Genomic DNA, 15,724 nt, shown 5'->3' with positions numbered 1-15,724 from the left:
TTTTAAAGATATAAGCTCATCCCGACATTACACTAATCGAGACCTTTCATTTGAGTACCCACATCAATTTTTCATATATTTATATATATATTATATATATATATATATATATATATATATATATATATATATATATATATATATATATATATATATATATTTATGAAAAATATATCAAAATGCATGTGAGTACTCAAATGAAAGCTCTTGATGAGTATAACTTTGGGATGAGCTTATATCTGTAAGGACGTCAATATTTAAGAAAATACAGGGCAATTTAACAAAAGTCATTATTTAACGAAGTAAAATCCTAATTTTTTGACCTTGTATCTTGCTGACTATTGAAATTTTTAAAGATATAAGCTCACCTCGACATTACACTCATCGAGACCTTTTATTTGAGTACCCACATCAATTTTTCATATATTTTGTATATTTATAAATATGAATATATGAAAATGCATGTGGGTACTCAAATAAAAGCTCTTGATGAGTGTAACATCGGGATGAGCTTATATCTTTAAAAACGTCAATATTTAAGAAAATGCAGTGCATTTTAACAAAAGTCATTATGTAATATAGCAAAATTTTATTTTTTTATAGTTTACAAGTCACGGCAGTCACATAGTGACTGCAAGGTTCTTAGTTGTTTTTATCTTAATATAAATTTTTTTTTCAGTCGTAACAAATCCGGAAAAATTTTTTTTTATAAATTTCATTAAATGTAAGCATTAAAATTTTTCTATAAATATTTCATGAAATTAAATAAATTATTATAAAATTTTGTGACGTTTCATGAAATTACACAAAATTTTATAAAACACAAATATTCATAATTTAATAAAAAAATTTTTTTCCGGGTCATTTATTATAATTTTATCAATACCCCTTCTATACATAATATAGAATATACTATTATAAAATTCACCTACATTTGCGAACATTCTTCAGCAACTGTTACCACGGCAACAAGTAATCACAACAAAGTAAAATTTGCATATCATGAAAGTTTATTGCACTGCCTGTTTTAAGTATCAAATTGATAATTCACTCACAAAAATTAATAAAAATGTTTGAAATTACCTCTAATGATTGTCTGAAATCACAAAAATTCATCACATTGAAATAATGACCTGCATTGTGAAGTTTATTTATTTTTCGTTTACCGTTTTTGTATGTTTACATCAAAGTAAGTATTTAAAATGTCAAATAAAATTAAATTAGCTCTACACAGAAAAAAAGGTTTACTCGAGCCAAGAAGATATTTTTCTTCCTAATTATTTTCTTGAGCGAAAAAAATATTTTTTTTGACACAAGAATTTTCACTTATTCCAACAAAATTAATTCTCTTGCTTTAAAAGATACGTATCTTGATTCAAGAAAATTTATTTAAGGGGTTATACGCAGTTGCAAAGCTAAAAAAACAACATTTTTTTATGAATTTTTTCTAGACACAGTTTTTAATTATCAATTACAAGTGATGGTTATTTAAATAGAGCCTACTTTCAAGAATACAATAGCCCGTCAATCGTGTAAAAATATAAATGTGCACCGCTCCTGTAGAAGATGTTCTGAACGACCTCTAAAAAAAAGGCGCTTGGCGTCGATCTCCATTTCGGTGGTTTGGATTATCTGAAATCAAAAAATATGGTGAATTCTTTTACAGGATAGATTAATGCAGGTATTGGACGAAGGAATAAGAAAAATTTTGATTTTTGACAAAATGGCGTCTATTTGTAAAAAATTTTTCGTTTTTGTTGAAAAACAATTTTCTAAATTGTTAAAAAAAAAATAGTAATAATTTTTTTAAATCTTATTCCTTCGTCTAATACCTGCATTAATCTATCCTGTAAAAGAATTCACCATATTTTTTGATTTCAGATAATCCAAATCACCGAAATGGAGATCACCGCCAAGCGCCTTTTTTTTAGAGGTCGTTCAGAACATCTTCTACAGGAGAGGTGCACATTTATATTTTTACATGATTGACGCGCTATTGTATTCTTGAAAGTAGGCTCTATTTAAATAACCATCACTTGTAATTGATAATTAAAAACTGTGTCTAGAAAAAATTCATAAAAAAATGTTGTTTTTTTTGCTTTGCAACTGCGTATAACCCCTTAAGTCAAGAAAATCTTGTTGTTTTAAAAAAATTCAGCCGCTTGCTCCAAAAAATTTAGTTCTTGATAGAAGTAAATTTTCTTGTCTTGAGAAAATTTCTCTCTTCCTCCAAAAAATTAAATATAAAGATAGAAGTAAATTTTTATTAATATTTTTATTGATTAACATGTCAAATGGCAAGATCAAATAATATTTCATCATTTTTTTTCATTCAATATGTATAATTGCACGCTAAAATAACCCATGCAGGAAACCCCCAGAGTTGACAAAGGGGCCAGGCTTGGGCCAGTACTAGGAAACCTAGCTTCGGCGTACCTGTATTGGCCCATGCGTGGGCCAGGCTGTTTAACCCAGCCTCGGCCATGCCAATGATTACCCAATCTTAGGCCAAGACTGGCTAACTCAGCCTTGGCCATTCATTGGCGACCCAAGCGTGGGCCAAAACTGGTTAACCCAGCCTCGGCCAAGCCAATAATTATCCAAGCTTGTGCCAAGACTGGCTAACCTAGCCTTGGTGATTCATCGGTGACCCAAGCTTGGGCCAAGACTGGGCAACCACGCCTTGGTCGGCCCAATTATTACCCGAGCCTGGGCCAGAACTGGGTCACCCAGTCACGGCCACAATGATTACCCGAGGGTTAGCCAAGATTGGGAAACCTACACTGAAAAAAAAAATTAACTTAATTCAAGAGAAAAATTCTTGAATCAAGAAAATAACTTTGTAGAGTTTAATTGTCTTCAATCAAAACGAAAAATTCTTTAATTAAATAAAATTTACTTAAATCGAGAAAAATTTCTTAGTTTAAGAATTTTTCTACTCAAATCAAGAAGATGAAATTCTTAAAAATTATTTACTTGATTTAAGTAAATTTTTTTTTCTTTGTAGCCATGGGCGTTGAATAGCAACCAAGACTTGAGCCAGAATTGGGTAACCTAGCCTTAGCCATTCAATGGGAAATTCAAACTTAATAAATCATTAAGTAATAGAATTTTAAACAGTAAACATTTATTGTTTAACGAATATTTGCTAACAAATTCTAAAATTTAAAATTTATTATTTAACCAAGACAATTGCATATCGTCAAAATTGATGTAGTCTTAAAAAAATTAAAATATAATAATTTACGGTTGAATTTTTAATATTGATAATTTTAAACATGAAAATTTATCATAAGATATTAAAAATATACAGAACGATGTACAAAGTTTAAAGTAATATAACAACTTGACTCTTTCATTTTTTTTAACTATAATAAACATTTGTAAAAAATAGTTAATTTTTATCAAAACACAATATTAAATAACATAAATTATATAAATAATAAACCGTCACACTTCGTCACTATATAGATTTAGCTTATCAGAATAATAAGATGTGCATCAACTTATCGGTCGTACGGTGTAAGGGTTAGTTATCGGTCTGGCAAGCGCGCGGCTCGGGTTCGAATCTCGATTAGAAGAACGGATACGATTTTCACACTTTATTTTTTATAATTAGCAACAGTTAGGTTTGAATTTACTTTACTTACAAAATAAAATAAAAAAATAACATTCCAATAATTCTTTTTTATCATTTTTTATCAAATGGCATGGGCCAGACTTGAAAATTAACTATGGCTCAGCCTTGGTAACCAGGCTTGGCCTATCGTTATCATCCCAGACTTCAACCAGGACTGGGCCAAGCCTGGCTTACAAGCTTGGCCCAGAGTTTTACATAGTTGAGCCAAGGCTGGGCCAAGCTAGGCCCCGTGGTACTTTCCTCTATGGGAATATAAAATGGGTATCAAATATTCTCGAGAAAAATTTTCTCAAGGTGAGAAAATTTTTTTCTCAGCTGAAGTAAGTGGCGATGCTTCTCTAAAGTATCTAAAAATCTTGATCAAGTATAAAAATTTATTGTATCAAGTATTTATGATAATTTGATTTAAGAAAAAATGACTTCCACCAAGAATAGAATTTAAAGAAAAATTTTTACTTCGGCCAACACAGCTTCAGTTTTCCTTCAGGCCCGACAAATTTTCTTGAGCCAAGAATTTTGTTCTCCAATCAAGAAATTTTCCTTTCTGGTGCAAAAAATTTTTAATGAATTATTTTCTCAACAGCTTCTGCAATAGATTGCTTCAAATGCGTATCAATCGGTGGAAACAATAAAGAATGTGACGATCCTTTTCACAACAACGGAACTATTGGATACTTAGAATCTCCTTGTTTGAGCGGGCGAAAAGGACGTGATGGTCTTTTTCCGGCAACTTCTTGTGTTAAACTTGCTGGATTTTACTGTATTTTTTTTTATCTATTAAAATTAATCTAAATTACATTAATAACCATATTCTTTTAATCGCAGATGACACTGGGGTGTCGTTGACAGTCAGAACATGTGCGTTGGACAGCGGGACTCTGACAACCGATTCAGAATTGGTCAGAATGTCACATTGTGGAGGATTTTTCTTTGATGATAAGTATGTTTTATTTTTTTCGAGAATTTTTTGAGAATTTATAACTATAGTTTGATTTTTTTTAATTTTTATTTCAGGTACGTTCGAGGGTGCGTGCAATCTTGTAACGATGTAGATGCGTGTAATTCGTCTTTCTCAATTACAGGAAAATATCTTACTTATTATCTAACAGTTATAACATTACAAGTTTTTTCATTATTATATTGTTCACATTATCTTTAATTACTTCATTTTACGCTATGAATTATAATAATTATTGTTATAACAAATGATCAAGCACTGCCTGGAATAAACTTTTTTGAAATTCACAATTAAAGTTGTTTTTAAATTGCCATTTATTTTTAAATACTTTTTTTTTATTAGATTAATTTTGTCAAACAGATAAAATTTTTATTTCCTTCAATCGCAAATTTTTGAATTTTTTTTATCTACTTATGGTGCGTACAGCTCTTGGTCTTACCAACAGACGATTTGAAAAATCGTTAATCGGTAATTCAGGCATTGTAGCAATTATAGCGGGGGCTTACCGCTGATAATACTGTTTTCATTCAGTTATTTTATGACTTATCTGAATATAATATTAAGATAATTATCAGCTTATATAACGAACAAAAAAAATTAGGAAAACGGTTGACCCTAAAGGCCATCCCTGCAACTTCCCGCTACCTCCATACCTAAGTGCTCAACAATTCACTTATTTTTTAAGCTCTTCGAGCTCAAGAATATAATTTTTAGCTCAAATAAATTGCTATTCTGTGATTTTGAACTCTTCGCGCTCACAAGGCTAATGGAAGTTTTATAGAACACTATTTTTTGAATTTTCAAACCGCAATAACTTTTGAATGAATAAATCGATTTTCTCGCGGTTTACATCATTCAGCGCAGTTTTTTGAGTTCTTTGAAAAATCTTTAAGCGTAAACTGGTCAGACTAAAAATTTCATAAAAATTCTGAAAAAAACATTTTTTTCGACAACAATATCTCACAAACCAATCAACCAATTTTGACCGGGCTGGTGGCAATAGACGTGGTTTTTTGAGGTTAAGAGCTAACTAGTTTTTGGAATTGATCGGTTCAGCCGTTTAAAAGATATTTCAAAAAAACGAATTTTTGGAAATTTTATTTTTGAGATTTCTCAAAATTGATCGACTCAAATTTTGTATATTAGTATCAGAATTCGAGGGACAACGGAACTCTTCAGAACGCCGCTTATTTCGATTGAATCGAATGATCCGTTCAAAAGTTATGAGAGATTTACATACACACACACACACACACACACACACACACACACACACACACACACACACACACACACACACACACACACACACATGCAAACATACATATATACAGACACGGTGACCGCGGAAATAGTCATGAAAGCTTCCTAAGACCTGAAAACATCGAGATCTGATGAAAACTCGATTTTCGAAAAACGGAGTGAAAACAATAACTTCCCGATTTTTGAAAATTTTCAATTTTCTTAGCGGGAAGTTAAAAAATTATAAAAACAGTTGACCCTGAAGGCCATCCCTGCAACTTTTCGCTAATTCCATACCTAAGCGCTTAAAATTGTACTTATGATGTTTTTGAGCTCTTCAAGCTAAAAAATACAATTTGTGTGTTATTTTGAGCTCTCCGAGCTTAAATAAAGAGTTTTTTCATGCTTTTGAGCTTTTCGAGCTCAAAAGTCAGATAGACGTTTGATAAAACACTATTTTTCAAATTTTCAAACTGCAATAGCTTTTGAATGAATGAATCGATTTTTACGCAGTTGGTGACATTCGACGCAGTTTTTTAAGCTTCATGAAGAATCTTTAAGCTTAATTTGATCGAACTAGGAATTTCGGAATAATTCCGAAAAAACACTTTTTCCGGTTTTCTTTCGTCAACGATAACTCACGAACGAATCAACCGATTTTGACCGGCATGGTGGCGATCGACGTGGTTTTTTAACGCTTCGCTTATGAGGCGTGCAAAATATTATCAAATTAAAATCAAAGGTGCATATATTTACTGATTATTTCCTATCTCTTGGCAAACCCATGCTATTGAGTGACTGTTATATACAATTTCGAAAGTCCTGAAAGAGTCAAAAATTTCTCCAAAAAGCGGAACGTGACTAACGGCGTTTATTGAGTTGTCTGTAGTGTTTAAAGTATATTGACTCTCGATTTGTAGAACATTCTCAGTTCTGGAAAATATAATTATGCTCTTTAGTGTTCAATGAGAAAAATATTTAACTGCAGTAATTAAAAAAAAAAAAAAAAAATTACGTATTAGAAGCAGCTGTAGTAATGATTGTTGATGCGTTATTCTTTGGTGGTAACATATTAAGAGATATACACTTCAAACCGCCCTTGTATCTATTGTCAAGAGAAGCCGCGTACTCATACCAGACTCCTACACGGAAAAAAGTAAACTGTAATAAATAACAGTCGATTTATAATAAGTAATGATCAAGTGCTAAAAATTACCATTTCAAACAGTAAAATCGTGATTTTACTATTCACTTTATAATATTTACCATTTAAACGTTACAATTTACTCTTTACATGGAAGAAAATATTATTTCAAACAGTAATAATCACTATGTAAATGTCTAAAATGTTAAAGTATAATAATTAAGAATTCAGACTGATATTTATCATTTCGTACCTAAAAAATGATCTTATGATATGTAAAAAGTATAAAATAAAGTTAGTAAATTTCTAATACAAGCAACGTCAATATTTACAAAGTAAAATGGTAAATTTTAAACGCAACGCTAAAAATCAAACTGTAATTATTGACTTGCTAGGACTGGTAAAATATATCCGAACAAAAACAGTTTTACTGTAAAAAAATCGCGCCAAGCCCACGTTCATAAGACTATTAAGAAAAAAAAAATTTTTTTTTTTCTTTACAAAAAGATATAAAATAGAAAAATTAAAAAATCCAAGTAACCGATATGATTGTATATGATTTTCGGAAATTAAAAAAAATTTTGTTGTAAATTTAAAAATTAAGAAAAAAATTTTGGAACGTATTTAGTGTGCGTGGTTCCAAAATATTTTACTTTTCATGAAATTCGTAAAATCTATTTACTAGGACTTTAAAAAAATTGAAATACACAATGACGCACACTAAGTACGTTTCAAAATTTTTTTCTTAATTTTTAAATTTACAACAAAATTTTTTTTAATTTCCGAAAATCATATACAATCATATCGGTTACTTGGATTTTTTAATTTTTCTATTTTATATCTTTTTGTAAAGAAAAAAAAAAATTTTTTTTTTCTTAATAGTCTTATGAACGTGGACTTGGCGCGATTTTTTTACAGTGAAACTGTTTTGTTCGGATTTCAGTATTTTTTGTAATTATAATAAAAATTTGCAATTGGTACCAACTTAAATCTCAAGTTGGCTGCATTTTTTATAGCAAACTATCCCCTTGAAGCTACAGTTTATGTAAAAATAATTGCAGCGCACCCTGGCGGGTGTAGATGCAAGCTGTGAAATTTATTTTTTTAACTGTAGTTTCCCATCTATTGGAGGATTACCATGCATTCTCGAATTACTTTGTCTGTGGCATGTCACTTTTTACATCGAAAAAAAGTCAGGATCGAAATTTTTGAGCTTGCTATAGTTTGTGCTGATAAAATTTAATAATTTCAAGTAGATTAATTGTTATAATTGAATAAAAATAAAGTATGAATTACTGTTATAATATAAAATTTAGGAACAAGAAGTACCGTAGAATTAAATAAAATTTTGCAACCTCGAAATACCGTTCTGCTTACAGTAAACACACTCGGTAGTCTGGCGCTCTATTTACAACGGATTTGAACGGAACTTGGCGCCAGATTCTACCGAATCTGTGGATATTTTAAAAGTATAATTTTTACTGTTTGAAATGTTAAATTCTCCCAGAGTGAGACCCCCTTCTCTTTCATCTGAGTTTTCCTTCTCCTCATAATATGAAATATATATTGAAATGGCAATTTTTAGTGCTTGAAATTGTAATTTTTTTAGATGGAAGAGTCGTTATTTACTACAGTGACAGCTACTAATCACTTATTTTGGATATTAAATTATAAATTGTGGCTTTTATACTATCTACATTAAGTTCTGTAATATTTATATTTTTGCCACCCCGATGTCCGCTTTACTGTTTGAAACTATAAAAATTAACCGAAATCCGAGTGAATATTACAATTTACTAAAGGTGTTTTCATGACCGAATTGTATATATATATATAATGAGTGTTTTTTTCATGCCGTCTAGGTCAAATAACTAGTAGATGTTCTATATATGTATATATGAAAAATATATCAAAAATGCATGTGGGTACTCAAATGAAAGCTCTTGATGAGTATAACATCGGGATGAGCTTATATCTTTAAAATCGTCAATATTAAAGAAATCCCGTGTAAAAATTATATGATATCCTTATGAAGCTCATAATGAATCTCATATTTTGGCACTAATATGAGATTCATATAAGAGCCATATCAATACTTTGTAAACCCGTAATAAGTAAAATACCTGTGAGAACGAATCTTTTTTAAGTAGATTAGTAAAATTTTTATTTTTTCTGTTAATCAGAGGAAATGTATAACAATTGAGAAAAACAGTATTTTTATCATGCACTATACTATTGAATTACTTAACTTTCCTCCTTGACTTTCTTAACTTGGAAGAATATTTAGAAAAACATTGACTATCTTGATTTAAAAAAAATTTTTAACTGAAAAAATTTTTTCGTCTTAAGATAATTATTTTTTATTTTGAAAACAATTTATATCGTCCTAAAAATTTCTTTAATTTAATTATTTTGCATTATTTCTTGTATATAGTTATGACTCAATAACTTTATATCACGATTTAAAAAGTCTAACAATATCATTATGATTTTATGCAGATATGATCATCATTAAATTTTGAATTCAATTCAATATCATTATGATTTCATAATGAAATTATGTTAATATCATCATGGTGATACTATCCTAACGAATTTCCAACAGTAATAAAAAATTTTTTTCTTGAATTATGAATAAAAGGAAATAATATTATTACAATATCATTATGAATTTGAAAGTTCAGCCTGATTCCATCATGAGTTTACGTAGATACTATTATGACTTCAGTATGAAATTATGCGTTTGTCACTATGGATTGGTCACGAATCCCCATGTGACCGATCCGTGTAGATCAAATTTTATAATAAAACATAATCAAATTATTAGAAATTTTCTTTCTCCAACAAGATAAATAAAAATAAAATAATCTAGTTAAAAAAAAATTCGTTTCCATAAGTATTTTACTAATTACAGGTTTCAAATGTATTGATATGGCTTTTATATGAATCTCATATTAGTGTCAAAATATGAGATTCATTATGATATTCATTATGAGCGTCATAATGATATCATATCATTTTTACACGGGAAGTACAGTGCATTTTAACAAGAATCATTATTTAATAAAGCAAAATTTTATTTATTTGTAGTTCACAAGTCACGGCAGTCACATAGTGACTGCAAGGTTGCTAGTACCTATTATATACTTGGATAAATAAAATGAATAGTCAAATGTCAATCAAAGTACCAAAACTATAGATTAAATGTATTTATTAAAATTGTGCAAAAAAAAAATTACAATAAATTCTTGTCTTAATATCGATACATAGCAACACTTTACTCGCAATTTGTATCATATATAAAAAAATTGGGTTCTGCGAGACCCAATCCAGTGATTACTTCTCGAGCTCTTCTAATCACATCTGTTGTTGGATACGGTTCGCGAGTCAGTATGGTGAAAGTTGGCACACTGATCAAAATAAAATAATAATAACAACATTAATAATAATAAAATTTTTCTATATTCTGTTGAGTAACTTACATGCTCGAGCCCTGTCTCATACAAGAACTGGTTATAATATAATCTTCGTACACATCTTCCAAATCATAGAGATCATGACTTAGTACTCCACGAAGTGGATCCAAGCTTTTACTATGTAACCGATTATCGGGTTTGTACAAAGTATACACAACTTCAATTTGAGATAAGAGGCCGGTTCTCAATTATAGAATACACAATAAACAAAAAAATTGATAAGTTTAGTTTAAAGTTTGTTAATGATAACTTAGACAGAGAACATATGTTCAAATATAATACCTTTTAAAAATACCGGAAACGACCACTCTTGCTACGTTATCAGCAGCAGGGTAAAACCAATAGTGAGTTAAACACCTAAAAGCATCTTCGAACGGATCGTAGGTACTCGCGTATATGTACCATAACCCAACACCCTAAAAAGTTTGTTCATGTTAATCGTATAATTGTTCGGTAAGCAGAAGAGTTTGAGTCTTGCTATTTAAACAGTACACAGAAAGAAAAATTTCTTGATTGGAAAACAAAATTCTTGGCTGAAGAAAATTTTCGGGTGCCTGAAGGAAGACCGAAGTTGTGTTGGCCGAAGTGAAAAATTTTTTTTAAATTCTATTCTTGCTGGAAGTAATTTTTTCTTTATTCAAATTATTATAAATACTTGATACAATAAATTTTTATATTTGATCAAGATTTTTAGATACTTTAGGGAAGCAGCGCCACCTACTTCAGCTAAGAAAAAAATTTTCTTACCTTGAGGAAATTTTTCTCTTGAATATTTGATACCCATTTTATATTATTTTAGCGTGCAATTATACATATTGAATGAAAAAAAATGATGAAATATTATTTGATCTTCCAATTTGACATGTTAATCATTAAAAATATTAATGAAAATTTACTTCTATCTTTATATTTAATTTTTTGGAGCAAGAGAGAAATTTTCTCAAGACAAGAAAATTTACTTCTATCAAGAACTAAATTTTTTGGCGCAAGAGGTTGAATTTTTTCAAAACAACAAGATTTTCTTGACTTAAATAAATTTTCTTGGATCAAGATACGTATTTCTTAAAGTGAGATAATTAATTTTGTTGGAATAAGTTGAATTTCTTGTCAAAAAAAAATTTTTTTTTCGTTCAAAAAAATAATCAGGAAGAAAAATATTTTCTTGGCTCAAGTAAACCTTTTTTTCTGTGTAGAAAATTCTTAAACTTCGAGATTTATGAGTAAGCGTTATTTTCTTAAAACGTGAAAAAAAAATTAACAAAGTTTGTCGAAAAGTAATTGGACAGAGAAAATTTACTTTGAACAGAATAATACTTACTTGATAAAAATCGTAATCGGCCCCAGTGATATTAAGGCACTTAATCGGTTGATCAACTTGCGCGGAAGATACGCCAAACAATAAAAATACAACGGCAATGTTAACAAAAAACATTTTAATGAAGAAAAAAGTAACGCTTCAGTAAAAGATATCTATATATTTCAAATACTATTTTGAATTGATACGCACTTTTTATATTCAATTTTTACGAAACTTGTTTTTATCGATAACGAGTCTTGGATTGTTTTGAAATGATTTTGTGCAAATATAAATTATTCCGGTTGATAACTTCAGTCACCTAATATCGTGGGCAAATAAAGTATGCAAAGTCTAAAAATAAGTATGTTACACAGTTTTATTAAAATAACGAAAAATTTTGAAAGCTGATATTGATATTCGTTTAATGTTTACATAATTTATATTACCACAGCATAATTTTTAAGTTAATTCTACGGTTATAATTAAAATGTTATAATTAAAATGACGAGCCATGTCATCACTTGCATATTTTGAGTATTCAATTTAGGTGAAATCACTGAATTATTAACAAGAGAACAGATTTTTTAGATGTTAACTGGACTACAGTTGACGCTTGAATGATAAACAAGCGCTCCCCACTCTCAAGTCTAAAGCGGTCTAGTTCCCTTTCTACAGCTCCTAACTAGTAGAGGGGGGTCTAGCTCTGCGTTCCGTGACTACTTTAATGTTATTACTTCTATTTTATTAGCCTGTTAATACCTATTACTTGGATAAATAAAATAGATAGTCAAATGTCGATCAAAATACCAAAACTAGTGATTAAATGTATTTATTAAAATTAATTGTGGAAAAAGAATTACAATAAATTCTTGTCTCAATATCGATACATAGCAACACTTTACGCGCAATTCGTATCATATATAAAAAAATTGGGTTCTGCGACACCCAATCCAGAGATTACTTCTCGAGCTCTTCCAATCACATCTGTTGTTGGGTACGGTTCGCGAGTAAGTATGGTGAAAGTTGGCACACTGATCAAAATAAAATAATAATAACATTTTTATAGATTTTGTTAAGTAACTTACATGGTCGAGCCCTGGCTCACACAAGGTTATAATATAATTGTCAAACTCATCTTACAAATCCCATCAATCATTAGTTACTCCACTAAGTGGATCATTAGTTTAGTTACTCACTTACTTACTTAGATCATTACATTAGTTACTCCACGAAGTGGATCCCAACCTTTAGCATGTATCTGATTATCCGGTTTGTTCTGAGTGTATACAGTTTCAATTTGAGATAGAGTGCCGGTTCTCAACTATAGAATAAAAAAAAAATTAGGAAAACGGTTGACCTTAAAGGCCATCCCTGCAACTTCCCGCTAATTCCGTTAATACCTGGCCGCTTTTTTGAGCTCTTCGAGCTCAAAAGTACAATCTGTGGATTGTTTTAAGCTCTCCGAGCTCAAAAAGATACCTTTTCTATGCTTTTGAGCTCTTTGAGCTCAAAAGTCTGATAGAAGTTTCATAGAACACTATTTTTTGAATGTTCATACCGAAATAACTTTTGAATGAATGAACCGATTTTTACACGGTTGGCGGCATTCTACGTAGTTTTTTAAGCCTTATAAATAATTTTTAAGTTTCAATTGGTCAAACTAGAAATTTCGGAGTAACTCTGAAAAAACACTTTTTTCGGTTTTCTTTCGTTCACGATATCTCTCGAACGAATCAACCGATTTTGACCGGATTGGCGACGGTCGACGTGGTTTTTCAAGGTTGAAAGCTGATTTGGTTTCACCGAGCAAACAACGCCTTGATTAGTTTTTGGAATCGATCGGTTGAGCCGTTTAAAAGTTATCTCAAAAAAACCACTTCAGAAAAAATTTTTTTTCCTACTTTTTTTTAGATTTCTCCAAATTTCTCAAAATCTATCGGTCTGAATCGGTTCAAATTAACAGGAAATCTAAGTTTGGCGAAGCCCTTTCGAATGGCACCAACCGCGATGAAATCGGTTAAACCGTTCAAAAGTTATAAGAGGTTTACATACTTACACACACACACACATACATACAGACATAGTGACACCCTCGCGGGAATAGTCAGGAAAGCTTCCTAGGACCTCAAAACGTCGAGATTTGATGAAAACTCGATTTTCGAAAAACGGGGTAAAACCAATAACTTCCCGATTTTTGAAAATTTTCAATTTTCTTAGCGGGAAGTTAAAAGTATATAAGTTTAGGTTAAAGTTTATTGAAGATAACTTAGACAGAAAAGATATGTTTAAGTGATTATAATACCTTTTAAAAATACCAGAAACCATCACTCTTGTGATCTTATTAGCAGTAGGGTAATATCAATAGTGGGTTAAACACCTAAGAGCATCTTCAAACGGATCGTTGGTACTCGCGTATACGTACCGTAACCCACTACCCTAAAAAAATTTGTTCACAGTATTCATATAATTATTCAGTAAGCAGAAGAGTTTGAGCATAATCGGGAATTCAAAATTTATTAATAAACGTTGTTGTTAAAACGCAGAAAAAAAATTAAGATAATCTGTCGAAAGGTACACTGATAGAAAAAATGACTTGATTCAAGAAAAATTTTTCCTTCAAAGTGTCATTTTTGTTTTAAGTAGTTTAATTCTCTTAACTTAAGAAATTGATTCTTAAATCAAGAAACTTGGTTGTTTTAAAATAAAATATATACAACCTCGCCCAAGAATTTCTTTCTCTTGGATTAAGACAGACGGTAACATTGGTTTAAGATATTACCGACTTGTTCCAAGTATGGCGCGACTCGAAAATTAAGATATTATTTTACTTGTTTTAAGCATATAAATTTTTGTATTTTTGCTATCCTCTGTATTAATAAATATTTTTCGGCATGAAAAGAAATACAAATTTTTTTACTTCAAAGTTTTTTTCCGACTTAAACTTATAACATTATAAATAAAAAAATTTGTTCTTGAATCAACAATCAATAATTCTTGAAATGAAATAAAATTATTCTTTATTGAAGAGAATCGTTTTTGAATAAAGAATTCACTTGTATCAATCGAAGATAATATAGTCTTGAACCCAGTAAAAATGTTATCGATCGGATTGATTAGATCTCTCAATCCAAGAAACATGAATTCAAGACAAGAATTTCTTGAAGTAAGATAACTAGTTCTCTTCAAAATAATTTTCTTGGGTCAAGAATATTTTTCTTAAATGTAGTTTTTTATCTGCGTAGTTGGACGGAGAAACTACTTTAACTTGTATCAATCGAAGATAATATAGTCTTGAACCCAGTAAAAATGTTATCGATTGGATTGATTAGATCTCTCAATCCAAGAAACATGAATTCAAGACAAGAATTTCTTGAAGTAAGATAACTAGTTCTCTTCAAAATAATTTTCTTGGGTCAAGAATATTTTTCTTAAATGTAGTTTTTTATCTGCGTAGTTGGACGGAGAAACTACTTTAAGTAGAATATTACTTACTTGATAAAAATCGTAATCGGCTCCAGTGATATTGAGACATGAACGCGGTTGATTAGTTTGCGCGGAAAATACGACAACCAATAAAAATACAACAGCAATGTTAACAAAAATCATTTTATTAAAGAAAAAAGTTATGACCCAGATTTTACTTTTTGTATTTGAGTATTTTGGTTTATTTTTATTAATTATTTAAATATTAATAGAAACAATTATTATGATTATTGCGGCAATTATTATTTAATTATTGTATTTATTTAGTTAATAATATTATATTATTGTTACCGAAGGTATGATTAAATTAAGAAATTATTATGAAGCCGAACGAATTAAGTGAGCAAAAGAAATTAATTGTAAAAGAAATTAAAAGACTGGGAAAATTATTCTAAGTTCCGAACAAGATTTAGTATGGGAAAGCGACGAATGGATATATAATGAAAGACATGACGATTATTATTTTGTGAGAAATAATTTAGGT

General features: G+C 29.9%; 2 protein-coding genes across 3 annotated transcripts; one reads left to right on the top strand and one right to left on the bottom strand.

Moving 5' to 3' along the window:
* The first annotated feature begins 973 nt into the window (after positions 1-973).
* LOC123262896 lies at positions 974-7,855 on the top strand. 2 transcript variants are annotated; one of them, XM_044725381.1, is made up of 5 exons: positions 974-1,189; positions 4,224-4,400; positions 4,466-4,580; positions 4,655-4,782; positions 7,838-7,855. In XM_044725381.1, coding segments are annotated over exons 1-5 (483 nt in total). In that variant the 5' UTR covers positions 974-1,128; the 3' UTR covers positions 7,840-7,855. The 2 variants fall into 2 exon arrangements, with proteins under 2 accessions (XP_044581316.1, XP_044581318.1); XM_044725383.1 differs by lacking the exon at positions 7,838-7,855 and adding an exon at positions 7,459-7,478.
* A 2,356-nt stretch (positions 7,856-10,211) lies between these two features.
* Positions 10,212-11,965, bottom strand: LOC123262893. Its single transcript, XM_044725378.1, has 4 exons — positions 11,779-11,965; positions 10,743-10,876; positions 10,467-10,643; positions 10,212-10,394 (listed from the first exon to the last, which is right to left on the bottom strand). The coding sequence occupies exons 1-4, from the start codon at positions 11,890-11,892 to the stop codon at positions 10,262-10,264; spliced, it is 558 nt and encodes a 185-aa protein (XP_044581313.1). The 5' UTR covers positions 11,893-11,965; the 3' UTR covers positions 10,212-10,261.
* Between the last annotated feature and the right edge of the window lie 3,759 nt (positions 11,966-15,724).

Source organism: Cotesia glomerata, linkage group LG4 (assembly GCF_020080835.1).
Source record: "Cotesia glomerata isolate CgM1 linkage group LG4, MPM_Cglom_v2.3, whole genome shotgun sequence".
Classification (NCBI taxonomy): domain Eukaryota; kingdom Metazoa; phylum Arthropoda; class Insecta; order Hymenoptera; family Braconidae; genus Cotesia; species Cotesia glomerata.
The sequence above is the reverse complement of the archived record's forward strand: the minus strand, read 5'-3'. Positions and strand labels throughout refer to the sequence as shown.